This window comes from Pholcus phalangioides, unplaced genomic scaffold (assembly GCF_987345545.1).
Source record: "Pholcus phalangioides strain wild (caught in Gottingen) unplaced genomic scaffold, Ppha-v1.0 ptg000013l_1, whole genome shotgun sequence".
In the NCBI taxonomy this organism is placed as follows: domain Eukaryota; kingdom Metazoa; phylum Arthropoda; class Arachnida; order Araneae; family Pholcidae; genus Pholcus; species Pholcus phalangioides.
Window position 1 is genome coordinate 10,573,551 of NW_028301606.1, and position 27,299 is coordinate 10,600,849.

The 27,299-nt window shown below is 35.1% G+C and overlaps 1 protein-coding gene across 1 annotated transcript in view; it reads left to right on the forward strand.

Annotated features, from left to right (window-relative positions):
• Positions 1-27,299, forward strand: part of LOC149078585 (dynein axonemal heavy chain 8-like) — a 294,865-nt gene that overhangs the window by 221,707 nt on the left and 45,859 nt on the right. The window contains exons 65-74 of the mRNA XM_089241134.1: positions 3,588-3,725; positions 6,696-6,823; positions 14,952-15,120; positions 17,024-17,179; positions 17,287-17,442; positions 20,462-20,551; positions 20,650-20,742; positions 22,699-22,803; positions 22,983-23,121; positions 23,808-23,922. Coding sequence (XP_089097260.1) covers positions 3,588-3,725; positions 6,696-6,823; positions 14,952-15,120; positions 17,024-17,179; positions 17,287-17,442; positions 20,462-20,551; positions 20,650-20,742; positions 22,699-22,803; positions 22,983-23,121; positions 23,808-23,922 — 1,289 coding nt within the window. The remainder of the gene's footprint in view (positions 1-3,587; positions 3,726-6,695; positions 6,824-14,951; positions 15,121-17,023; positions 17,180-17,286; positions 17,443-20,461; positions 20,552-20,649; positions 20,743-22,698; positions 22,804-22,982; positions 23,122-23,807; positions 23,923-27,299) is intronic.

Sequence of the window (27,299 nt, forward strand, 5' to 3'; positions counted from 1 at the left end):
AATTGTAGCAAGTACTGGTGAAATATCTCTCAACAAAATTCGGGGTCAGAATTATAGGTTGCTTTTTTTTTGGCTAAAACATGTGAACTAGTGGAAGAAAATGTATATTTGTCTTTAAAACATGTTAAAATTTTTTTTTAATTATGCAATTGTTAGGTCGAATTCTAATTTCTTTTACTTCTATAAAAAATTAAATGTATCACTTTCTCTATGTGTAAATTTTACTACTTCTTAATTTCATATACAGGGTGTTTCATTAAGAATCATCCAATTTGAAAAAATCATAACTATTCAGCTTTTAATCTGTTTTGATTGAATAATGTACAGGTAGAAAGAGGGAAATCTCAAGTTTCACGCAGTTGCAGACAGGTAGCTTGTCTGCAACTACAACAGCTACAAATTGTTGTGCTCTAAGCTTCACGAAGTGCGAGTCAGTAACAACTGTTCATCATGCTTTTAATGTGACAATACCCTGGTATTGTACTTCCTACCGTTCAGAGCATTAGACGATGGTATAAACAATTCCGAGACGCGGATTGTCTGTGTAAAGGGAAATCCTCTGGCTGTCCCCACACGTCAGACGAAAATGTGGAGCGCATCCGACAGAATTTCGCCCTTTACTACTTTGTATACTGTATTGTATTGATATACACGGGGGTTGTTGAAGATATTTAGTTTCCCTTAATGAGGGGTCGTGTACAGAATTTTCAGAGAATTTCGGAGTTTTTACTCCCCTACGGATTTTCTCCCCTCCGGTTACATATCGGGAATTGCGGTACTTTCACATTTTTGAAAAATCGTGAAGGATTAGAAACACTTGTTCAAAGTGTAAAACATTTTCTGAGAACGTTAAATAAAACGAATCTGTAAAAACTTTACCTTGAATATTCACAGTTTTGTCATCTAGCTGCTATGTGGTAGTCACCTTTTTCCAAATGTCCTGTAAATCAAAGTGTACAGCACATTTCACCACAGTAAGTAATAAGAGATTAAAAAGATAAAAAAAATTGCTATTATTTTTTCTTTCACTATCTATAAATTTTATTGATATTGTTATTTTGATTCATACTTTAATAAATGTCATATTACTTTAAATTTATACGATTTTTATAACACTGATGGAACTCCGCTTAAGCCGTCATAATTTTTTGATAGCTTGAGGTGACAACTTATCGAGGTTTTACTGTAGTTGCAGCCCTAGACAGGTGGCACCACCTACTGGACACAAAACATGCTGAATGCTGGGCACACACACACAAACACACTTTAGTTTCATCAACACAAATCTGACGTAGCTCCCATATTCAGGTGTGAAAATATGTGGCTATTAAATGCTGAAAGATCACAGTGGTGGACCACTGGGAGGGAAAATAAAATTATTTTACCAGGAAATCTCCTTGCCCGTATGAATAGAAAGAATCGGAAGATAAATGTCTGAGATAGTGGTGTACTGAGGGAGAGAGAAAATCTCATTTGCTCTTTAAATTTAAATCAGAAGATATTATTGAAAGAGCTAAGATTTTTTTAAAGAAATGATATTGATTGATTTATTAGTAAATATATAAATGTGTGCTCTAACTTTCAATTACAGTGGATCCTGCTTATAACACTTCTCAAAAAACTGTCATAAAAAACATAAGCAGGAAAACTCTTCAAACAGGAAATCTTAATAAGAATTACTTAGAGTTGGGACCATGAAAATCAGTTGTACTAAGTGAAAAAATGTTCTAAATAAGAACGTTATAAGTGGGATCAACTGTATATTTGGTTTAGATTTGTTATATGTGCTACATTCTGTATGTTAAATTCTCATTAATTGGCTTCTTTGCAAGCTTTTCCTACTAGTAGATAATGAAAGTAAATGAACCTTTAGATAGGACATGTTTTTAGAAATGAATCATTTGATTCACAGAGATACCTCCTTCTACCCAGAACATGGCCCGCTATTCTGTTTCAACGAAGAGATATAAGTATGTGATGAAAGACATGGGCCATGCTAGAAAAAAATTCATGGAGATACCAGTGAATTATGGGGAAGAGACCATACTTTTTTCAAGATAAGTTTTTTTGAGAGGGATTCACTTTCACTTAAAAGTGACCCAGATTTTTTGAGTACCCGGGACCCAGGTAAATTAAAGTACAGTGGCATCTCTGGTATCCTCCTTCACTTATCCATGCATGTGTTATAAGTGATTCTGACCATATTTTAAAATTTGGGGCAGAAACATATTTAAAAATGACTCGTCAGGTTTTATCAGCTCATAAGAAATCATTCAAGTATTACATCATCATCAATGGGGATGGGGGGGGGGGATTTCCGATTTGCTGACTTTTGATGACAAGGGAGGAGGGGTGGTTTGAAGGATGTTTACATCATCAACCACCCTTTATAAAAATATTCTTAATGACGTCTTGCTTGGTGCGCCAAAAACCAGAAAAACTTTCGCTAGTTTGTGAGCACCTGGACTAACATTCACTTATTGATAAGTCCCCTATAGAGCCACTTTGGTGATCTCTAAATATTTTGTGGATCTAAGTGATCTGGAAATGTGTCAGAGCCGCTTAAGCGCTCTGGAACTATGCCACATGTCACTCAAGCAATCTCTAAATGTGCCACAGATTGCTTAAGTGTTCTGGAACTGTGTTGCGGGTCACTTAAGTGATCTGTGAATGTGCCAAGGGCTTACTTGAGTGATCTGAAAATGTGCCACACTCTGCTTAAATGCTTCGGAATTGTGCCACGAGTCACTCAAGCAATCTATAAATGTGCCACTTAGTCCATTTTTACAAAATTAGGTTTGGGGGCTGGCCACATCAGATAACCCCCAGGACCACATTTGGTCTTGGGTCAAGGGTTTACCATATATGGCTTAGAGAGTGGGTCACAATGAATTTCTTTTTAAGAAATTTTGAGTTCTTAACCTACAAATACCATTGAAATGAACAGAAATTGATTATATTAGCATATAAAGGTATTCATACGAAGGTTTTTAACAGCTGGCTGATGCAAAGACATATTTTTGGAAAGAAAGGGAATTCAACTCTCTCTCTCTCTCTGCCCCTGCGGGGAATCGAACCCACGTCCTTTCACTTTCCGGGTGAATGCTGTGAATTTTTCCTCTTTCCAAAATATATCTTCGCAACATCCTGTTGTTAAAAACCTTTGTATGGTAGCGGAGAGTGACGTCATCATTGCATTTGCCCAGCTCTGACAAACTTTTAAAGCAGCAAGTCGGGTCCCGTTTGGTATATATGCAAAATTTGGTAATGATACATCAAATTGTGATTTGTATAGAGAACACACCCACATAGGCAGAAAATAAATTTTATTTATATATATATATATACACGCACACACATGGTCGTAACTAGGCAGGTGCACCAGATGTACCCGCACAAGGTGCACTTTGAATTAGGCCCACAATGGGCCTAAATTCAAATTCTTGCACAGGGCACAGGAATGGCTAGCTGTAGCCCTATATATATATATTATGTCTATTTCTATAAACATTGAAAACTCTTTATTATATCAAACCAAAGCGTGCGGAATCATATTTATGTATTCATGTTCATCCATTCCTCTCTAGGCAAATCTGAAGAAACAGAATAAATTGCAGCAGGCAGCTTTGCAAGAACTTGCAGAAGCACAAGCAAGGCTCGATGCAAAACAAGCTGAGTTGGATGTTGTCCAAAAACAGTTTGATGCAGCTATGGCCAATAAAAAAGTATGTCACACTTTTATTTGACGTACACGTATATAATTAACGCTTTTCATTTCAGGGAGAAACTGATACAGTTTGAACTTCTTTTAGTTTTATCAACACTTTTATGGGTATTTTAGACCAACATTTTTTTACCTATGGACCCTTTAGCCCCATTCACATGGGACATAGAAAAAGCGGGTTTAAAACCCACTTCAAGAATTTTCCCCAATGACTGCTCTTCATTTCTTTCCTAATGAAGGAAAAAAAGTCATCAAGTGGGGCTAGAACTCCCAATGTTACTGCAATATTTGCACATGTGAACAGGGCTTTTGAACCATATTTTTTTCTTTTGCCCTGAACTAACTAAACTACCAAAAAAGCCACCCTAATTCCAGTCTTTACAAAGAGTTGTACTGGATTTTTTAAAAGTTTTTTCACATTTCTATTATATTTCACTTTAATACTTCACATTTGAGGTGTTTTTTTTTCTGTTTCAGTACCCCACTTAATGACATTGCAGGGCTTCACCCCCCCCCCCACCTTCTGTAATTCAATTGTCACCCATCTACCATGGGTGACATACATACCCTGAGGACATACATACCCATACATACCCTGAGAATATTGTATGGCTATGAGGGAGCCTAGTAGCTGTCTTGAGAAAGTGTGACCTGTGCAATTGCACTGGGCACTAAATAATAGGAGGTGCAGAAACAAGTTGGAAAAGTTAGATATTATTTTTTATTACCTAAGGTTTTTGAAAATGTTACCGTACAAAATATACATAAAAAAACAATCACCTAAATATAGCAACTCAGTATAAAAGGATATATCACCAAAAAAAAAATTAATAATAAATTCAGCACTCCTACTTTTTGGTAAAATGTCCTACTTTTCCTACCAAACCCTATCAATGAAATTTGTGTAATTGATTTTAATTGAGCTGGGAATTATCGATATATTGCCAAATATTACAAATGTTGTAGATTGCAGTTAATGATTCTGCCAAAGCAGAAATTGTATCATTTTTAAGGTTATTTTGGGGTGTACATGGACTATTTGGTTTATTAACTTTTCATTTGCTTAGTTGGAGGGTTCAACAAGTAGAGTAGTCATTAACTTCTGTCTTGATGGAAAAAATAATTTTGTATTTATTATTTCATAGTCTTGACAGTAACTAACAGAAGAAGGATAGATAGGCCTATTCTAGGTTTGGTGATTCTGATGCTATCCAATAGCATTCAATTGTCTTCCGTATTTTTAAGGCATGAAGAGGCATAAACAATATTTACAATACTCAGCAAACTGTGCTTCTTTTGTCAAAAACGATTACACTGGCATTGAACAGTAAAATGTAAACAAATCCCTTTAAAAATGATGGACAGTGCAGCTAAACCATCCGGTTCACCTTGACTTATTTACGCCGGATCTTGTATTTTATACATTTTGCACTGTCTTTTTGAAAGTTGTCTCGAAGAAGCGTGATTCTTAAAAAATTTACATGTCTTTTCATAATTTTCTGTGCATTGTCGAAGATGGTTGACAGACTCTGCACTTTGGAAGACTTTAAAAAAATTGTGAGGAGACACAGAGATTTACCTATGGTTGCTAGTACACTGTTTTAGCCAAAAATTGTTTTTGTAACCATGGCTGGATTTACCCATATGAAGGTCCTAAGCACTCAAGGGATTTTGCTGTTCCCCCCATCCAATATTCAAATTGATAAGCAGACATTTTTAGGGGGGGGGGGGCATTGACAAAAATCATTTTGCTCGAGGCCAATGATGCCACTATTCAGGAGACTCAAGTGCTGGGGAGGCCTGGTTAAAATTCTTATGATAGTAAGCATGTACAAATTGGTAGGCAAGTATTTATAGCTAAGTAGGGGAGGTCTCAAAAAACCTTTTTTTGTCCAAGAAGGCATGCCCATGATGCTGTTGAGATGGCTTTAGGTTAACTTTATGGAAATTGAGTGAAATCTCAATATAAAAACTAAGCATTAACACGAGTTCTTGTTCGCAATCAACTAAGTTTCTCTTTTTTGTGTCACCTTCAGGGCCGCAACTAGAAACAAAAATTTTACTTTATTACTTGAGAAGGGGTCTGTATCCATTTTGGTGCCCCCTCCTCATAATTTTTAATGAAGAAAGAGTAAACTCATTGCCCTTCTTGGTCTAGTGCACAGGGCACCAGAGCCCCCAACCCTTCCCTCCCTTAGTTGCAGCCGTGGTCAACCTTTCGATAAAGATCTTCAACTGTATACAATCAAGTGCTCTTAAAATTTTAAGATTTCCTACCAAATGGTTGATACTGAAAAAAAAATTTACTTTTTTTCCCAGTCTACGAAGCCATTCGTCAATGAGAATTCTGAAATCAGTGATCCTGTTTGCATCTGACATAGTAATGCTATTCAACTCATAAGTGAAATGAGGATTGTTCATACCAAAAATATACTCTCGCACACACATGTGCACTCGTGTTCTGCCATATACTGATTTGTTATAAATTCTGCAGAGGAATGTGTACTTGGTGCATGTACTAGAATTGAAGTAGTAGTTGGTACAACATACATTAGGTGAGAAATATCTCAAAGTTTTCAAAAACTGTTTCAATTCTGGCTCTGAAAGATCTAACTTTTCATATCTTTGTTACCTCAATGTTATTTTATTCAAAGAAACCAGGACACACACATATTTAATGTTGATTCTAAATGGTTATATCCATGTCCAAACTGGAATTTTAATCATGAATGATCAAGCTGAAGTTTGATGTGCTAACTTCTTTGTTAAAGTTCTTTTTTAAATAAATGTATTGATGATTAGGTGTTTTATATAGGAGCCTAGAAAAAATTTTATATTTTGGTCTTCCACTTGAAAAATATTCCCAGTAATACTGAGATTTTCTGTGGTCGAGATTTTAAAATTTTTTAGGAATTTTTTGTCAGAAACAAAGTTTTTTGTGTAAACTTATTTATTAATATCTGTTTTATAGGCTCTCAAAGATGATGCAGACTCATGTAAACGAAAAATGTTAGCTGCTGAGGCATTGATCAGTGGTCTGCAAGGAGAAAAGGAAAGATGGACGGAAGATAGCAAAAGATTTCGAAGCCAGATAAGCATGTAACTAATCAATTTATAATTTTTCTTTATTTTCTTTCGTCTTATCTTTATCTGTAAGAGGGGACCATACCCCCTATTAACCCATCTGTTTGTTTATTTTGCAACCGCTGTTTCATACCTTCCGACTCCAATGAGTGTTATGCACGATCATGTGTGTGTATTACAATTATGTAATGGTTATTTGTTTTGTATTGTATCAATGTATGTACATATCAAATTTCATTAAAATCGGTACAGCAGTTCTAGAGATAATCGACCAGGTCTGCAAATTCTCTTAATTTCTTACACCAGTGTAGTATATGACCCTGGCATCATCTACTCTATCGGCTGCATGCTCCGGTTTAAAGGAAAGAGACACAACATGAAAATGAAGAGAAGATTGCTGAAACGCGCGGCACACGACGCTTAACTCCTCCAGAAGCAGTCTGCCAATCACGCTCAACGTAAAGCGCTGTCATTAGCCGTATTGCGCTCTGTAAGAAAACAGTCATACTGCTTTTCATATTGATGAATAGATGGTGTGTCACGCTGGTTGATTCACGTTGCACGCGACATAGAAAACCTGCTATTAAAACCCGGCTTTTAAAAGTGACAGCCTGAGCCACGTCTGGGGTTTTACGGGGGGAGGGGGGGGGAAGACGAGCCGATCAGACACTATAGCTGAACCCACCTTTTTATAACCTTCAGAAAATAACTTTCGGGTATCTTTTTGTTAGGGGTCATTCAAGTATTATGTCAGCATGGATGGGGGATTTTCGATTTGCTGACTTATCTATTTCAGTTGCAAGAGAGGTATTCCCGTAACTATTGGACCACTTTCGATTTGCTGACTTGATGATGGGGGGTGGGTGTTGGATGATTCTTACGACATCAACCACCCTTTATAAAAAATATGAAATATTCTTAATGGCGTCTTACTCGCTGCGCGAAAAATGAGTAAAATTTTTCACTAGTTTGTGGGCACCTGAACTAACATTCTCCCTATTGAGTCCCCTACAGAGCCACTGTAGTGATCTTCAAATACTTAGCGGATCCAAATGCCCTGGAGCTATGCCGCGCGTCATATAAGTGATCCGTGATTATGCCGCAGATCACTTAAGTAATCTGGGAATGTGCCGCGGATAACTTGAGTGATGTAAAAACCGCACTGATGGCACACCAATGCTCTAAAAAACTTTGTCACATGTCACTCAAGGGATCGCTTAATATGCCACAGATCTCTTAAATGGTCTGGAATTGTGCCATGAGTCACTTAAGCGATCTGTAAATGTGTCACTTGGTTCATTGTTACAAAAATAGATTTAGGGACAGGCCACATCATAACGCCAGGGCCACATTTGGTCCGCACAGGCCAAATGTTTACAGCGGGGGGAAGTGTTACCAAGGGCTTAGAGAGGTAGGGTCGCAATGAATTTCTTGAGCAATTTTGGGTTCTTAGCCTTCAAATAGCATTGAAATTAACAAAAATTGATTATAATAACACATAAAGATATTTTGTTTCGATTTTTTGTTTCTTTTAAAAAATATTTTGTGTATTAAAAAAATAAATCCAGATTCAGATTCCACCAATAAGCATTAGGAGGAAGGGGGCAGAGCGCTGACAGGGGGAGGGTGAGAGTTTTGCTGATTTTTTCTGACAAGAGGGGTGAGTCAAAAATTGCTGAAAATTTGCTGACGTAATACTTGAATAGCCCCTTATTTTAAAGCATACATGTGCTCAACACATGGCCTAAATGTGGCCTGCCTCAAGTGTCGCCAGTACACTTACAGATGAATTAAGTGGCTCATGCCAAATTCTTACTTCAATTGAGCGGCGGCTCGCGGCACATTCCCATATTGTTGAGTGAGGTATTTCACTCACTCGGGGGGGGGGGGGGGGGGCTTTCTTTCTTTCAAACCAAGCACAACTCAGGTCTATTACCATCTATGGGCAATTTACTATCTAGGGAGTTGTGGTGGAAGTGTGTGTATGTGTGTGCCTGACAGTCTGAGTGCATATGTAGTGTTTGGTTTTTCAGTGCTGCCATCTATATTTAAGAAGTGAAGTTAGTGATGTGTTAGTGAAGTTTGGAACTACAGAAAACCAGCTTCATCCTTTTGTAATTTTAGCAGTAAAAGTTTGCTATAAATCAATGTATCAGGCCCATAAAAAAATCTGCATATTCACTTCCCGCTCCTTGGTTGGGGGCTCTTGGATTTTAGTCGTTGGTAAAATGAATATGAATTACAATTTTTTGTGGTACTCATGGGGTGGGGACTCCAAGCTGGGGACCCTCATGAGGGAAGTTGACCCATTTTGGAAGGGTGCTTGATGAATCTCATTGGTTTTTTTTGTTGCTTTAAGATTGTAAAATTCCTCAGTAAGCTGGTGCTTTCAAATGCCACTTTTCATATCACTCTGATGAAGTGGGACAAAATAAACAAGATATGATATCAAAAGAAAAAGGGTGTTGCCGCCGAGGGTGCAAGAAGGCTTTGCCCCTCCTCCCAGTATAGCTATGTTCATAAACTTTTCCCCAATATTTAATTTTTAATAAAAAATTTTGACTCTCACAAATGCAGATCATGTGAAGCTGTCATGACTTATAGAAGAAAAAACTGGACGAGTTTTCTTAAAATTCCTTTTTTGTGGCTTTTTTGGAAAAAAAAAAACAATGTATAGAAAGGATCTGATTTTGTTATTTTGTAGCTTATGAGCATATTTTCATGAACAGTTTACAGTGATTTAACTCTTATTTGGTTAACATCTGCCCATTCTTTATGGGCATTATATAATATTTTATCACGTGTATATATTGTTTATAATTTTTATTAATTGCATTTTTAATTGGGTTGCTGTATTTTTGAAATATATGACATCCGTATTTTTATAGGCATCTTTTTTCTCAGCCACCTCGTTGGGCTTTTGCCTGTTGTGGTGATGTATTTGTATCTCTCTCTGGCAGAAGTGGCCACAGTTCAAGCAAGATAAAAACAAAATTTATTGCAAACTCAGTACATCACTTCCGATTTCTTTAAATCATTTTAATACTATATACTACCACAACTCTCTCTTCTTTCTTACTACACTTCTCAATACCTAATCCTGATCATCATGCTCTGTTACTGTTCGAATTTGTGTTCTCTTGTCGCTTGTTACTCATGCATATAGTCACGGCATATCTCTTCCTTTTCAGCAGCTGAAATTCCTACCCATCATACCCTCTATTCTGAAAGTTGAAATCTTGGAAACATTGAAATAGGAATTAAAGAAAAAAGACATTTAAATGAAAATCAATTCACATGTGGGCTTCTTTTATTGTCTTGTGGTGCAATTTTTTTTTCGGAGAGGGCGTGGCCCCATGACACCTTGAAAACTCCTTACTTTTCATTTTGAAAATTTTGTATGAACCCTGAAGAGTTGCTGCAAATATAAATAATTTTGTAAGAAAAATCTTTGTCAGCTGTGGTTTTTATGTTGAATAATTGCAGGGGGAATGAATATCACTTTTAAAATTTTTATAATTTATGTGATGCTGTTATGAGTTATATTTTTGACTAATACTTAAAAGGTTTTAGAACACTTTGGTGACAACAGAAAGCATGTATGTGGATTGATTATTTTATGAATTCTTATGATGCTGGGTAACAAATCAAAACTTGTAATTTTTGAACCACTTCTACATCCATATTTTTGAGAAGAGGGAAAATTTGTTTGCAAATTAAAAATAAATTTGCATATATGCCCCGCCCTTTTTTTTGCTGTAAAACTTAATAAAACTTATTAACCTTTTTATTGCTGTAAAAGTTATGAAGTTTGCCATGACTCCTTAAAATCTGCTTGAAACTCCTTAAAAAGTCCTTAAAAACTCCTTAATTTTTATTTAGGAAATTTTGTATGAACCCTGATAGTACGATTAAAGGTAATTAAACCCAGTAGTTCTCGACCTGGGGCCATATGCAGGGGTGCAAGAGCTGCGCCAATTGCACCGAAATGGTTCTCTTGCTTCATGGTGCGCAAAGGTGCCAAATCCCTGCGCATTTGCCCCAATTCTTGTTTGTGATTCACGGAGGTACCGCTAATGCACTGTAGTGGTCAAATACCCGGAATTTGGGAAATAGAAACATGTGAAAATTTGGTTCACAGGACGCATTAATTCCGAGGAAAGGGAAAAAGATACCGGGGAAAACTTCAATTTTTTTTCACTTCCCACCGTGTACCACAATCGCGTTATTTCGTGACCTTGGAAAGTAGTTCTACTACCTTGAAGTACAAAATCCTGTACTGTTATTGGTATAACCTGCTGTATAGTCTCTGAATATGCTGAATTTTCCGATTTTCGGAGAACATTTTTTGTCCAGCAGGTTATATACTGAAAATAACAGTAATTTCGTGGCTACCAACCTGCGTTCAGACAGTATATCTAAGGTGTAAATTCGCTTTATTTTTCACAAGATTGCACACACGCTTTTGCGAAAAGGGGATTGGTGTACTTGTTTCAATTGCTGAAATTTTTCAGACATTGTTGGGAAAAAACGGGATCTGTAAAAATTCCAGCTAAAATATGCCACTAAAATCCAGCCACTATGCGGTCGTGTGGTTATCGTCGGCGGTTGCTGATCCTGACGATTTCACATCGCAAAAATCCAGGTTTGGTGAACGGGACGGCTCTAGGAAAATATCTCTATCCATGTGGAACCTATTTTTGGTGCTACTGACCACCTTTTTTTTTTTTTTTGGTCGACAAAGCTTTTTCACCCTTTCAACTTCATTTGGTACACCACCTACACTGGCGCCCAATATGGCCGCACGGTCCGCCCCTGCATTGGCAGGGGTAGGGGCATGCTCTTAACAATAGCCAAAGGAAGGAGTTTGTACTATATAGGTCCTATAGGAGCATGCTCATTTTACATAACTTCTGTGAGATACCTATTATTTATAAATGTCCTACCTTTCCAAAACATGTTGGAGAGAATGAAATGTTTGCACCCTTTCTTATTTTTTGTGCGCCCTCTTGTGCATTGTTGGGATGGTACATTATTCCCTTACGTATTGCTGGGATGTTGCTTAACATTGCATCACCAACAGAACTATCAATTATGTTTGATGAATGGGTTACACTATAATGCAAAGAATTACAAGAAGTAATAATCAATTCAGAGAATAGATAGTTTGATATTGGGCAGACATATTCAAACTTTGTAAGCTTGAAAGCAGCAGCCCAAAATTCAAAATTTTTCCAGTTTTGGTGAAGGTTTTTTATCATTAGCGCATGGTAACGTAGACAGTGAGAGAGTTAACAAGTTCAGTGTTAACGAAAGTCTGTTTGAACAGTGAACAATCTGTCCATCCAATACTTTAATGGAATAAGAGACAAAATCTTATATTCAAGGGCATGAAAAATTTTAAAAAAATTGTCATTGAGATGCTGAACTTCTGAAAGTGACTCGTGATTCGTATAGAAAATATTGTATTAGGGGCTTCACTCTGAGAAAACAGCAGGAAAAAAAACATTTTTAATCTATTGATGTGCTATTATGTTGAAAAATTGTTTAAGTAAATAAGTTATTTATATTTTTCTCGTTTTTTGCATTGTGCTTTTAAATTTAATCATTTCTTTAAATTCTGTGAGAAGCTTTTTTTTTTTTTTCACGGAAACCCTTATTATATTCTGCACACACTTTTTTTTTTGGTATATCAGGATGAATAAGATTTTGGTGTTCAAGCAGCAGAAATTATTGCTGCCTAGATGCTTAATTTGAAAAGAGTCTAATAATTTTTATTCATCATTTCAGTAATGCATGTTTTAGTAGTGACAGAGATAAGATACTTCAGAAAACATTTAAATGGACTTTGATTTGTGAAGGAAATTTATTTAGAATTGTTTGTTCCAACCATTTTTGGCAAAACTTTTGGCATTTCACAGAAAAATTAAATCTTATATTGCAGATATAGTTAGTTTTTAGTTCTGCTCCATTTTTGAAATTTCTGCTCCAAAAATGAAAGTTTGCTGCTCCAAAATGAATGAGGGGCACTTGCACCCCTGCATATGGGCTCCCTCATGGTTCTAGGATATTATAAGTGGGCAACTGATGAAAATCAAATGAAAGGGGGAGCCATGACAAGTGGTGAAGTGGGAGTCACAAAGAACAGTGAAGAATTAGAGCTTTCAAGTGAAATGTTTGTGGGAGAAAATGTTACTACTTTTCTTCAGCTGAGCTGTCTGTAGAACCAAGGCGATCTTTACTCACAGGCCCATGTGGGCGTGGCCAAAGGCCTCATATAAATGGAGGCCTACATGATGAGATCCAGTGCTATGATTTTGAATGCAAGTATGTAGGCTGTTACTTCAAGTCAAGCATGGGTACTCTGGAACAAATTTTGCTCGGGGACCCATGATGTTGAGATGGCCATGCATAAAACCCGACAAGAAGGATGCTCACCAAATTTTGGCCCAGGTTAGGCACAGACTCAAGGTGATGTGTCACGATGATGGAGAGTCGATTGTAGGTTTGTTGGATTATCCTATATTTTACACAGATGCATTTTTCACATTTAATTCAACTCTTGGGAGAGGTGATCATCCACGTTCTGGATCCGTTCCTGGCCCAGGTTTTCAAAGATTGATCTTATTTATAAAAATTTTGTTCATGATAAATTTAGTTTTGATTAAATTCAACTCTTAGTAGAAAGGGTCTTCATATGGTATGAGAGGTAAGGACACCGGATAAGACGGGGGCGCACATGAAGAAAATATTGTCCATAGGGTGCCATTTGGGCTGAAAATGGTTTGAGAAACTGATTTAACCTATTGGTTGGCAATGATTGGTGATTTTGCACTGATCTGCGATGGTGTGCATGATGTCAGTTTTCAAATAGAAAATTTACAATTTTACTTTTATTAATGAGTGATCCATATATTATTTTTCAAAAATCACTTTTATATTTGTTTTTATTCAGAATTTGGAACCTTGCCAAAAGCTCCCAAATTCTAATTCTCCATATTTGGTAGCTATGTTTTTAGACATAAGAAATTTATTTTTACTGGTTTTGATGCTGATCTTCCATGTATAGCTTCCATTTCATCCTTAATAATGGAATTAGATTATAAGTCCTATAGTTCATTGATAATGCTTCCTGGCTTTTCCTGAATCTCTGCAAAAATTTAAATCGAAAAGTTGACAAATTTTTTTGATGAACACAGACCTGCAAACTCTCCGGATTTTTCATCCTTCCTCCTGCTCTCCGGATTTGTTAAAATTTCTCCGGATTTTGGCAGAAAATTAGATTTTACGCTAGCTTTTGTGGTGTCATGACGTCAATGACTGCCGCCGTCGTTAGGAAAAACACCCATAGAGGACAGCTGTGGTCATTTTCATCGAGCAACCGGAAAAGTCTTGGTGACCGCATTTAAGCAACTGGCAAAGACGTCACTTTGTTTAAGTAGTGTTTATCGGCAATCATTTATCAGGGGTAATCCCTTGGTTGCCCAGAAATTCCTGTATAATCGTTATTGTATTCCATTAACAGCCATGCGGTAAACACAAGTTTTTTGTCAGCAGCTTTGTGTTTTGAAGTTTTTTAATTGTTTCCTCTGATTAAATGTCTTATGTTTTTATGAAAATATAAAACTTTAAGCTATATAAAGATAAATATAAAGCTTTTAAGAGTTCATATATCCAAGATTATCAATCACTGATAGCATCCATGAAAGGAAACACTTATGTTTTATGAACAGTATGTAGATGTGATTTCTCTATTCTGCATGGAAAGACTGACATGAAATTATATTCTGCTCAGGGGCAATGCTGAACCTGCCTAGGGGGAAGGAGGAATGGAACTTTTTCTTAATTGATGGGAAAAAAATTTTTGTGAATTTTTTTTGATCGAGGTCTTTGAGTGCTTTGGGAGGGGGGGGGTAGGTACCCCCTCGGAAAAATCTCTGGATTTCTGGATTCCAAAAGTTAGCACGTCTGTGAACATTTATATTCAAAATTCTGCAATTTAAACTTTCAATAACTGAAGGGATGTTGATTTCTTGAAGCACTTCAAGATACCAAAGTTTCATTATGTATTTTTTGTGGATGAATGGACTGCTTAATTTTATAAGTTAGATACTCAGTACTGAAATGAGATGTGATTTTTCAGGCTGGTTGGTGATGCATTACTTTTAGGAGCATTCTTGTCTTATGCTGGTCCTTTTAATCAAGAGTTCAGAAATCTCTTGCTCAATTATTGGAAAAACCAACTTATTACAAGAAATATCCCATATGACGGAGAGCTGAACTTAGTGAATTCTCTGATTGATGCAGCGACGGTTAGCCTATTTTTCTTCATTTTGCTGGAAAAAGTTTTAGTTAAAAAAAAATACCAAATTATTTGATAGATATGCATTTTAGCATCTGTTAAATGATATTCTCAATTCATCATGTTGAATATGGCATTGTCACATATGGTGAATTGCTTGAATTTTTCATCTTGTAATTATTTTAAACATTTTATACTATTGCTATTTTTTGAGAGATTGGTTGATACAACACAACATAAGCAGAAAAAGTTCACCTTTTGGATGAATGAGTAAATGGAAAGAGAACAAACCTATATACATATATATAAATGTAATGTGCACAAGAGCTATACACATTTCAAAATGTTGTGGGAAGTTCTTTCTTCAGTGTCAAGAGACTTCACATAGTTCCAAAACCTGTAGAGATACTCGATTTGTCCTTGCAAGAAACTTTCCTGATGCTTGCATACAACAATACCAATGACTACAGGACCAGAGAAAAAATATCGCTACTGCAGGGGATCCTTCACAGAGGGGTTAGTGCACCAACCTCTCTCTGAGTATAAAAAAGACAAAATGATGAATGCTGCCATTCGGAATGAGCAAGTAGTCCTGGTCTAATTAACCCTTGTATGCAGAAAATAACCATGATTTGACAAAAATAATCAGTGATCAAAACCTGTGTAGCTGTTGTTCTTACCACAATTAGGGGTATATCTATATTGCTTTTCTTCTATTTAGTCAACATAAGTGGTTAGATTTATCAGCAGTCATGTTTTTATATTTCAAACATCCGCACCATTTATGCAGTTCTTTTGACTTTAATAAACATACACACAACCACAGTCTATCATTACTACAATTTTACCTTCAAAGAAATGGCTTTTTAATCAGTGAACGGTAAAATCTAACTTCTTATTTTACGTAGATGTATTTTTTAGCCACTGGTGTGCTGTGAGAGGATCGTAGGTGTGCTGCAAAACATTTTAAAGGAAACCGACTAAATTATTTTCTTAAGAAGTCCAAAACATAAACGTATGAACCAAAATTAAGACTGTTTTCTAATAAAATGTATATGACACTAATGATAATGAGTTGGCCGCTGCAACATTACTCTCAGTAGTATTTAAAAAAGAAAAAAAATTAGCCAACACAGTTTGCAGCGATATAAAGGTCAAGAAACGGGATAATTATGTATTAGAAGTTGTAACTAAGAAAATTAAGCCTCATACTTTTGTTTTACAGAATCCATTATTTTATACCAGTCTTCTCTGGAATTAAAATTTTTTTTTAGTAGAATATAAAAAGGAAATTTTTGATATAATTATTTTTTGAGATGATGGGGGATAATGCTTAGATAATTTTGACACACATAATAAGTATTTATCTAAAAATGTTCACCCAAGAGTGATATTTCACCTAAAAGAACAAAACATGTAGGCAATGCAGTTTGATGAATCTACTGATATTGTTTATGATGTCTGACTTTTAGCATCCAATAAATTTGATTGCAAAGATATCATAAAATTAATTGTTTTTATTTTATTGATAAATTTTGAACAATAATTATCAAAATGGTCTGACATTTTTGAGATTTCATCAATAATTGCTTCAACTTTTATAACTGGTGTAGGGATTCAAGACAATACAAAAAAAACATTTTTTCAGTTCTTAACATTCATGCTAATCCAGTTTTTCTGTTATGAGCATTAGTGAAAATAAAAACCGATCACATCTAGAATTTTTGGAAGTCTTTGTGCTTGTCTGAATTTCAACCTCCTGTTGATCAAGTGGTCAACCGGTGTAAAGCCACCTTTATATGTGCTGCCATTGTATCTTTTAAATTAAGAAGCATACATTTCAATAATTATTCTCCCGAATGAAATGTAAAAGTTATACATAAAAATATATGCACGTTTATATTTTGTTCTAGATTGCTGAATGGGGTGTGCAGGGTCTTCCTAATGATGAACTTTCTCTTCAAAATGGTATAATAGTTACCAAGTCTGAAAGGTATCCTCTACTCATTGATCCACAAGGACAAGGAAGAAGTTGGTTAATCAAAAAAGAAAGTCATAACAATCTACGTGTATGTATATATGTTTTTTATTTTGTTTTGTCAAATCTTTCAAACAAATCATGTTGTCTGAAAAATAATTGATCGTTATATCGCATATATATGCTAAATTTTTTTAGGTGACATCTTTAAACCACAAGCACTTTCGACAAACTTTTGAAGACTGTCTCTCCCAAGGCTTGCCTATGCTTATTGAAGATGTAGGGAATGAGCTTGACCCAGTTTTAGATAACGTTTTGGATAAAAACTTTGTCAAGTCTGGCACCATACTAAAGGTATTTCACTATGACTCTGAGCATTCTTCTGTATTCGATACCGGGTACATTTCAGGATAGTTGCAAGAAATGTTTATTTTAAGCTGTTTATGATAAAAATGTTTTGGCACTCGTAAAACCACTTAATACCTCATTGAGGTAAATAACAAATTTCCTTATAGTACTCAAGAGAACTAGATCATCAGAAATGATATAAATTTGAGACGTTTTTTGTGAGATTATCTTTGTGGTCATTATACTGTAATTGTAACAAAGATTCAAACTTGAAGAGCACATTGTTGAGATTTAAAAATGTTTTTTCTCCTCATTTATATTCAAGACTTTCTTAGTGATCACACTCACTACTAGCTCAGGGTCATGATACATATAACCAAGATTGGAAATTTTTTATTTATTTATTTCCTGCATTATTTGCTTTATTCCTCCATGCGATGAATTAAAATCTCTTTCACTGGAATTTCCATAGCTTTGATGTGAATTATTGTGTTCGTATTGCCAAAATAAAAGTAAGAATCAGACAAATTGGATATGTAAGATTTTAACTTGTTCCAGAAGTCAACTCAGATAATACCTTATTTTATATGATTACATATCTTTTCTTAAGAACACATAGTGATATCTCGAGTTGCAAGTGTGTCAACTTATGAGCGATCCAATTGACCTGGAGCTTGAAATGTATGAGAAAAATCTCATTTGACACATTAAAGCATGGGTGCTTTGTACAAAATAGATAATTATTGTTGTTCTGTAATGTTTGCTTTATATAGTTTGCTATATTAGGTCTTGTCGTGTATACAGAAATACTGTTACTCTTATCAGAATACACTGTTCAGGCCAAATGATTTCAAGTATTAACATTTAGGGAGGAGAATGTAGAAAAAATTAACAAGATCTCCATTATTTTAAACGGGAAATTTTGCTTTGATGTACAAGTTTGGCATGATACAAATACCTTTCAGGAATAATCTTTAGATGTCAGATCAATGTTCCCTTTAAGATGTTAATGTACAAAGCCTTATACCGAAAATCACCAAATATACCTCTGGTATCTATCAAATCAAGAAAAAAATCTAGGTGGCAATCAAATATTTTAGGAGTAAAACACATTTCTTTTGCGCAAGCTATTAATCACGCACGGATAATTTTAAGCCCCGATATAAATTTTTTAGTCCACCATGGAGCCCTGTGTAAATGGCAGCATTTCTTCGAGTTCAACATTGATGGTGTTATCAAGAAATACGCCAATGTTTTTTTTATAATGCTTTAGAATGTACTGAGCGACAAATTTTGACAAAGTTTCTACATTCAAAACAAAAATAGTCATTTCATATGTAATATGATGCGCTAAACATGAATTTCACCATGGAAAAGGCTGGATTGGTTATGGTTTTCTTTGACATTACACATTTAACATGCATATAATAACACAATGCAGTAAAACTTTGATTAAACATCATCATCCGGACCAGGGCTGCAATGGATAACAGAAATCTCTTAATACATATGTACAGTAACGTGATTTCCCTACGGGCTTGGGATGAAAATTAAAATAAAATCCTTTAAAACAAATAATACATAGATATTGTATTTAATTTTGCAAAAGGATCAATATTAACTTTAATATAAGAATAATGTACAGAAATGTATTGTAATAGTATGAACCTACATTACAGTACTTTAAAATAATCTGTCATCTCCTTTTGTGTCTTTGAGGCTTGAGCTTTCTGTTCGACATTGTTCTGTATCTTATGTAGAAGTAGGATCTGTGTTGCATTTGCCTCTTCTTGCATTTATATATATACCAGTTGATGCACTTTGATAATATTGTTTCCTCTTCTAAGTGGCTAGTTGTACGTTTTTGGTCAAGAACTGATCCTTCATCATCATCATCAATTTCTTCAATGGTAGTCACACTAGAAACACTTTCATCATTGTTCGAAATTTCAAAGCCTCCATCCATTTTGTTACATTCAACTACAACGAAACATTCATTTGAACACACAGGCTACTCTGTCACGACTGAGCCACGACTTAACAATATGTAACACAATAGCGACTGGTTAATGATGGGTTTTGTGGCTCGCCAGATCAAGCTCAACTTCTCTGCCACTGACGATTAGTCACTTCCATCATCATACAGTACAATCACTTCCAGCTTTATACAGAATGGTGTAAAAGTAATCAGTGGAGAGTTTTAAAAATGTCTGTTTGTTGATACTCACACATTTTTTTTAGATGACGAAGGGGAACAGAAACTGACAGTTAAACGAGCGATGGTTGATCAAACTTTTATGGTATAAACACAATTCTAAACAAGATATGAAAAAATATCATTATACAAGGATTTATCGTTATATCGATTATTATCATTGATAATCACAAATTTTTTTAGATGATGATAGCTAACAGAAACTGATGGTTAAATGAGTGACAGTTAATCAAGGTTTTACTGTATAATACATTGTGTGGAGTACAATATAAGTATATAGAAACCAAAATAAACATACAGAAAAATAACACAAATATATAGAAACTTCATCAAAATTTAGAGGCACAGCATTAATATTCACAAAAAATACATGAAAATGTGCAAATGTTTCTATGCATTTTTCGGCGTCTGACAGGTTACTTCATTTTGCATTGCACTTGTACTGGACATAAGGAGCATCTCTTACTATTGTCGAAGAGTAGTCAACCAGCATAGAGGTTGACTATTCTCCCTGGTTAGCATTGTTCTGTGCTCTTTTTTTTCCATATGCTCATAAAGAATTTTTTAGCTGTTTACAGTGTATATCTAGAAAATGAGCAAATAAAACGTTGCCATAGCAATAGTCTTGTACAGCAGGTTTTAACCACTTGGAATTGTATATTTTCATGTCAGGCATAATTTAATTGCTATCCAGTGTTGTTTGAAAATCTCAATATTTCATTATAAATCTTGGAATTACATAAACACATGCTTTGCATAGATTCTTTTATTTGAAATTCCATTTTTTTTAAATGTCAATTATTTGTTTAGGTAAAAATTGGTGACAAAGATGTAGATTTCATGCCAGCATTCAGGCTATACATAACTACTAAATTGCCAAACCCAACGTATTCGCCTGAGGTAAGCTGCTCACATTTTCAGCTGGAATTTTTAATGTTTAACCGATGGTTATATAAAATGTGATGTTGTGTAAATTTATTGTCTTTGACTCTTGGCAGGTTTCTGCTAGAACCTCTACCATTGACTTCACAGTCACCATGAAAGGTTTGGAAGATCAGTTGTTGGGACGTGTGATTCTTGCTGAAAAACAGGTACATTTTTTGCAAAATAACAAAAATTCATAAAAAGCTTAGATTGTGAATATTTGATTATATTTTTAATTTAGGTTTAAATTTCTTCACAATTTAACATTATTATATACTGACTTAATTTACTATAATGAAATAAATCTAATATTTTCAATTTGAGAATTGAATACAATCATTGTACACCACTACATGTATATACAGTATATGACCCCAAAGCAGAATCTTTTGTATTGTTCTGCAATGAGCCTTCAGCTGAAAATGCTGTGCAATAAAAATTCCCAATACAGCATTTTGGTGCCCTTTACTTTTCTTAAAATTTTCGACAGATTGTTCTGTGCTGTTCGTCGAAGTTTTTGGCATATTCTACTTTGGGGGTATACGGCAACTCTTGAATCATAGGCTCAAAAGAATTTAATAATTTAGTTTCCAGATTATATCTATGCACAATTTTTTATAGGACAGTTTTGAAATATTTGCAAATGCTTACATAATTCATCACAGGTGCTTTGAGTTCATGGCTCAAGTGTCTGTTGTCATGACGAGGGATTTTCATGTCCCCATTTTTACTCTATTTATGCCATTTTTGCCTAGCATCATCAAAAATTGGAATCATTAGATTTTTTTATTTCAATCTACAAATTTCCTGTTAATATATATTTTTGTTATATATATATATTTTTTTTTATTTATTTATTTATTTTTATCTGACCAAACCCTAATTATTTTTACAAAAATTACCTAAATTCTAATTACCTTACCAAACTAATTGCCTTTTAAATTTTCTTAACAAAGCCGTTTAAGAAATTGAAAGACTAACCCAGCTACTTGCTAGGGAAAGTTAAAACTATGTTAGGAGATCACCATATTTTCCTTCATGGAATTGATGGATCCTTCGAATTTCTTAGTACGACAGCTGTGTTTTATCTGCAATTTTTTTTTCTGATAGGTCGAAAAAGTATTTTCTAAATAAATTGGTAAAAATTTTATATTTTTGTATCTAATTTTTTTTAATGTGGAGGAGGGGCTATCTCGGTCCTGAGAGGTAGAAGAAATACATTTGAGCTTTCTTTCCCCTTTCTTTCTAATCCAGTGTTTCCCAAAGTGGGTAATGTCTCCCTCGAGGGGGGGGGGGATGATGGAGTATTTCAGAGGAAGAGGGCGATAGAAACTACAGGTGTAACATGGGATCCTATAGATCGACTTAAGTTAGTGGGCGATAAGAGAGAAAATATTCTGTGGAAGGGGCTATAGAACAAAAAGTTTGGGAAACTATGTTCTAAACTGAAAAAAAAAAAATTATTGATTGATTTTCACATGAAGATTATTCACCATTGATATCAATCATTATAAAATAATATATTTTTCTCAGAGTAGCAAACTATGTATTATATGGCTCTGAAAATTATGGACACTAAATTATGGTTTCATATCAGAGTGATGATTGGGCTGCTGTATTTTAGAAATATATGGCATCACTATTTTTGTTATGGTCACCTTTTTTTCAGCCACCTGCTTGGGCATTTTGCCTGTTGCGGCCTTGTATTTGTATTTGTGTGTATTAATTACTGTGGGAAATGATTTAAAATTTAGATACTGATTGTTTATAAGTTTAGAGTAAAAATTGTAGCCAAAAGTTTGTGATATTTGGTTAAACATAGTTCTTTGCTCATATTTTGATTTGAATTTCTCATATTTTGAAGCTTAGGAAACAAGCCAGGGCTGGAACTAGAGGGGGGAACTGCCCAAGGTGGTAAAATTTGGGGAGGGAGCAGTTAATTTTAAGTGGAAATAAAAGCACTGGTACACTGTTTTAAAATCAAATTTATAGTTGGAGGGGAGAAAATTTCACGTTTGTCTCGCCCCCCCCCTCCCCCATATAAATCCTAGTTACTCAGATACTCTGGAACAAGCATTCCTAAGCAAAGATTAATATCTTCCTATCTATAACATATTTTCTAGGAACTGGAAGGAGAAAGGGTCAAGTTAATGGAAAATGTTGCAAACAATAAGAGAAAAACTAAAGAGCTTGAAGATAATTTACTCCATAAATTGGCTACTACAAAGGTACGTATCTGTTTAATTATCTGTTTAATAATTTATGTAATGAAAACTTATAGCTTTCCATTTTTCATAGCTCAGAAACCATTCTCATATTTATAGTTTATTGAATAAAATAAATGCAAAAAAAAATATTTTCAAGGTGATAGATTGTGTTTTGAAATCTTATGTGACTTACATTTTAGGGATCTCTAGTTGATGATGAGTCTGTGATTGATGTGTTAAAAGTCACAAAAGAGACTGCTGCTGATGTGGCAAAGCAGTTGAAAGAAGCAGCCTCAACAGAAATCATGATCAATCTGGCTAGAGAAGAGTATAGACCTGGTAAGAGAAATAATCAAAAAATAAATTAACTCGCTCTTCGCTATAGTGTTGAATAGCTTATTGCTGTTTTATGCTTGAAAGATTAGTTAATCTATGTAATTAATCTATAGAATGCAACAATGGTTTCAGTGTTTAATCAATTATACTATCTATATGACTTGACTTTCTTAATTTTTTACCTCTCGTATGTAAGATTCAAATTTTCTTCAAAACAGTTTTGAATGGTAAAAATTACAACTATTTATGTTCCAAGTTTGGCAATAATAGGTTGATTTCACTGGTTGATTATTATTGAAATGTTGGTATTTATGGTTTGACAAAAAAGTAGTTAATTTGGGAAAAAAGTTTGTGTGCAGAGAATGATAATATTGGTACAGACATAGAAAGGTTTACATCATGATAAATTTTCATTCCAGCATTTCATCTTCACACTTTTTTTTACCCCAATCTAAAGTTGAAGCTGAATACATCTGAGTTCATTGAATTTGATTATTTTGTGTAATTTTTGTTCCTATAGCTAGCTAATTTAATGCATTTATTAAGTTTTTATTAATTTTTCATTTATTAAGCTAAATTATCATTTAATGAGAGCTTTAAAAGTGAAAAATGAACAATTTTTCCTTTATTATTTCAACTTACGATTGATATTTTTCTCTCATTGATGTTATCATAATTTCTTCATTTAGTGGCTCATCGAGGAAGTATTCTATATTTCCTGATCTGTGATATGAGCTTTGTAAACATCATGTACCAGACATCCCTGGTTCAGTTTTTAGGAATTTTTGACATATCCTTAGAAAGGTGAGCTGTCAGATTCTATTTAAAAAATGAACACATAAGGCTTCTTGTCCACTGGAAGCTGTTATGAAAACTCTTATACAAATACAATGCCACAACTGGCAAAATGCCCAACGAGGTGGCTAAGAAAAAGATGCCCATAGCAAATAAGGATGTCATATATTTCAAAAATACAGCAACCCAATTAAAAACACAATCACAAAAATTATAAACAATATACACACATGATAAAATATTATACAATGCCCATAAAGAATATTATGGTTGTCTTATTCTAAGTATGGATAGCTTCTCGATTTACTCCAACATGTTTATTGTATTTCTTTTTAAACATGTCAATTGTGTTACAATTTACAACCTCCGGGGGTAAGCTATTCCATTTATTGACAACACTATTAGAGAAAAATTCCCTGCGACACCATAACCTCGCATTGTCCCTTACCAATCAATACTGTTGTCCCCTTGTAAAAGCAGTCGATTGGCAGTGTACTAAAAGTTCATGGTCCATCCTATACATCCCATTGAAAATTTTGAACACTTCGGTCATATCTCCTCGACACCTGAGTTCATCCAATGTAAACATATTCAAAAAATCAAGTCTCTTTTCATAACTCAAGCCCCGTGTGCCAATAAGGACACGCGTAGCTCTTCTCTGCATACCTTCAACCAAGTCTATGTCCCTCAGTAGGTATGGTCTCCAAAACCTTACAGGATACTCCAGTCCAGGACGAACTAGGCCTCGAAAAAGCGGAAGAATGACTTTAGGAGAACGCAAAGAGACTTTTTTGAAAATGAGACCAAGCATGCTATTCACTTTTTTGACCACCGCTGAACAATGTTCAGAAAACCTAAGCCGCTCGTCAATGAGAATTCCCAAATCGGTGACCCTAGTTGCATCCGGGATAGTGACACCATTCAACTCGTAAGAGAACCGTGGGTTGTTCGAACCAAAATGAGCGACCATGCACTTATCAACGCTAAACATCATGCTCCATTTATTTGCCCATGCTGCAATCCTGTTTAGGTTGGTCTCTCTGGAGCGGCTCCCTATTGCTTTGATTCCTGATTACCCCTATTAGCTTCACGTCATCTGCGAATTCGCTAGTAATCCCATCGATACCCTAATCGAGTTAATCAATAAAAAGAGAAAAAGTATGGGACCAAGGACACTTCCTTGAGGAACTCCACTTGTGACGTCTGTCCAACCAGAGCATTCCCTGTTCACCATAACTCGTTGCAGCCTATCTCTTAACCACGATTCTATCCAATTCAACAAGTTGCCCCCAATCCCAATCTCATGTAAACGCTTCAAGAGTTTACCATGTTGGACCCGATCAAATGCCTTCTGGAAATCAAGATAAACAACATCTACATTTTTGCTCCTACCCAAAACCTTAGTGACGTGATCATAGAAGCAAAGGAGGTTAGTTACACATGACTTCCCTTTCCTGAACCCATGCTGATTATCCGACAATACATTATTCTTGTGTATCCAACTGCCTTTTGATAATAATTTCCAAAATTTTCGAGAGGGAGCTCGTCAAACTCACTGGACGATAATTGGACACAGCTTCTCTACTACCCTTCTTAAATATCGGAACAACATTAGCAAGTTTCCAATCCCTTGGGAGGATACCCTCGGCAACACTACTCCTGTATATATGTGCAACTGGCCCCAACAATTCAATAGCACATTCCCTGTGGACCCTGGAATACATATCATCTGGTCCTGGTGCTTTGCTTGCACATACATTTTTTAGAAGATTTAGGACCTCCACATCTTCAACTTGAATATCGTTGAGGATTTTATTACCCCATGCAATACCAGTACATTGAATATCATTATCTCTATTAAAAACCAACGCGAAAAAGTCATTGAAACCACTACACATATCTACATTGCTCTTTAACCTAGACCCTCCTATCGAGAGGGGGCCAGCTGTCCCCTTACATCCATTAGGCCTATTGACTTATCGAAAAAATGATTTTGGATCAGAGCCAATATTATCTGCCATACGATGACTATACGATGATCACTGGAAGAAAACTCTTCCCCCACCGAAACATGTTCAACAAGATCCTCAGAACTAGTAATAACTAAATCCAAAATAGCAGTAACCCTAGTGGCTTCTGAAACATGCTGATACAAAAAATTTTCGAGCACCAACTTAAGAAAGTCTCTTTCATACTGATCTCTAGATGAAAGGTTCTCCCAATAAATACCTGGGTAATTGAAATCCCCTAGTATGAGAACTCTCTTACGCTTACACATGTAGGAAATTTCATCATGAAATTTGGCGATGTAGTTTGGATCCCTATTCGGTGGATTGTAACAAACCCCAACGTTTATGACATCTTTTGTTCTCAAGCTCAACCCATATAGTTTCAATATCACTTCTCTGCACGTTACACTCTCTAGCCTTCAAACATGATTTCACGTATATCAACACCTACCCCCTTTCCTATCAGATCTATTTCTTAAAAAAGTATTGCATCGTGAGATGTGTAAGAAAGATTCATCCCCATCGTTTGACCAAGATTCTGTAATGGCTATAAGATCCATGCCCTCCACAACTATCACAGTTTCTAAAAAATCTTTCTTATTACCCAAGCTCAAAAAAAAATTAAGTAAAATAGAATGGTCAACATTAAATCACGAAGAAAATATATATGTATATAAAGGATACAAAACACATTCTGAAAAAAGTATTAGGGTACAAAGTACAATTTATACTTATTAGAATTAGCTAACTATCTCAAATCACTAACATTACAACAATAGGCACAAGTGGAAGAAAAACAGTTATTGAGAGTACCCGGGAAAAAGTATACCTTGTTTTCTAACACTAACGTCCAAAAAAACCCACTAATTTATATCAAAGAAGCGGGAGAAAACACAAACCTGGTGAAAATACAATGTAAATGAAATGCGAGCAAAAAAAAAATTTAAGTTGATCTTAAATACACAACGAAAATGAAAAAAATTAAGAGCAATTAGAAAACCACTTATCTCTCAAATCCAACATGTGCTAGAAAAAAAAAAAAGGAAACACAGCAGAAAATATGACCCAAAAATGAAAAACATGCTAAGTAAGACTCAGGAGAACAAAGAAAAACACAAAGACACAAAATGGAGCACCGACGTGATGAATAATCCTTCGGTAATCCCCCATCAACGGTTTCAGATAAAACTGCTGCTATGGGTCGGTGAGTGGAGCGCAATAAAAGCACGTCCGGTCCCAACCACAGCAAAGACGAGAATGCCCCTTCCTTCTCCCTCAAATTTTCATACTCGATCAATAATGTAATCATATCCAAAGTTTCTCAATTTAAATATCTGGGAGTCATAATCTCGGCTGATTAAGTCATAATCTCTATTG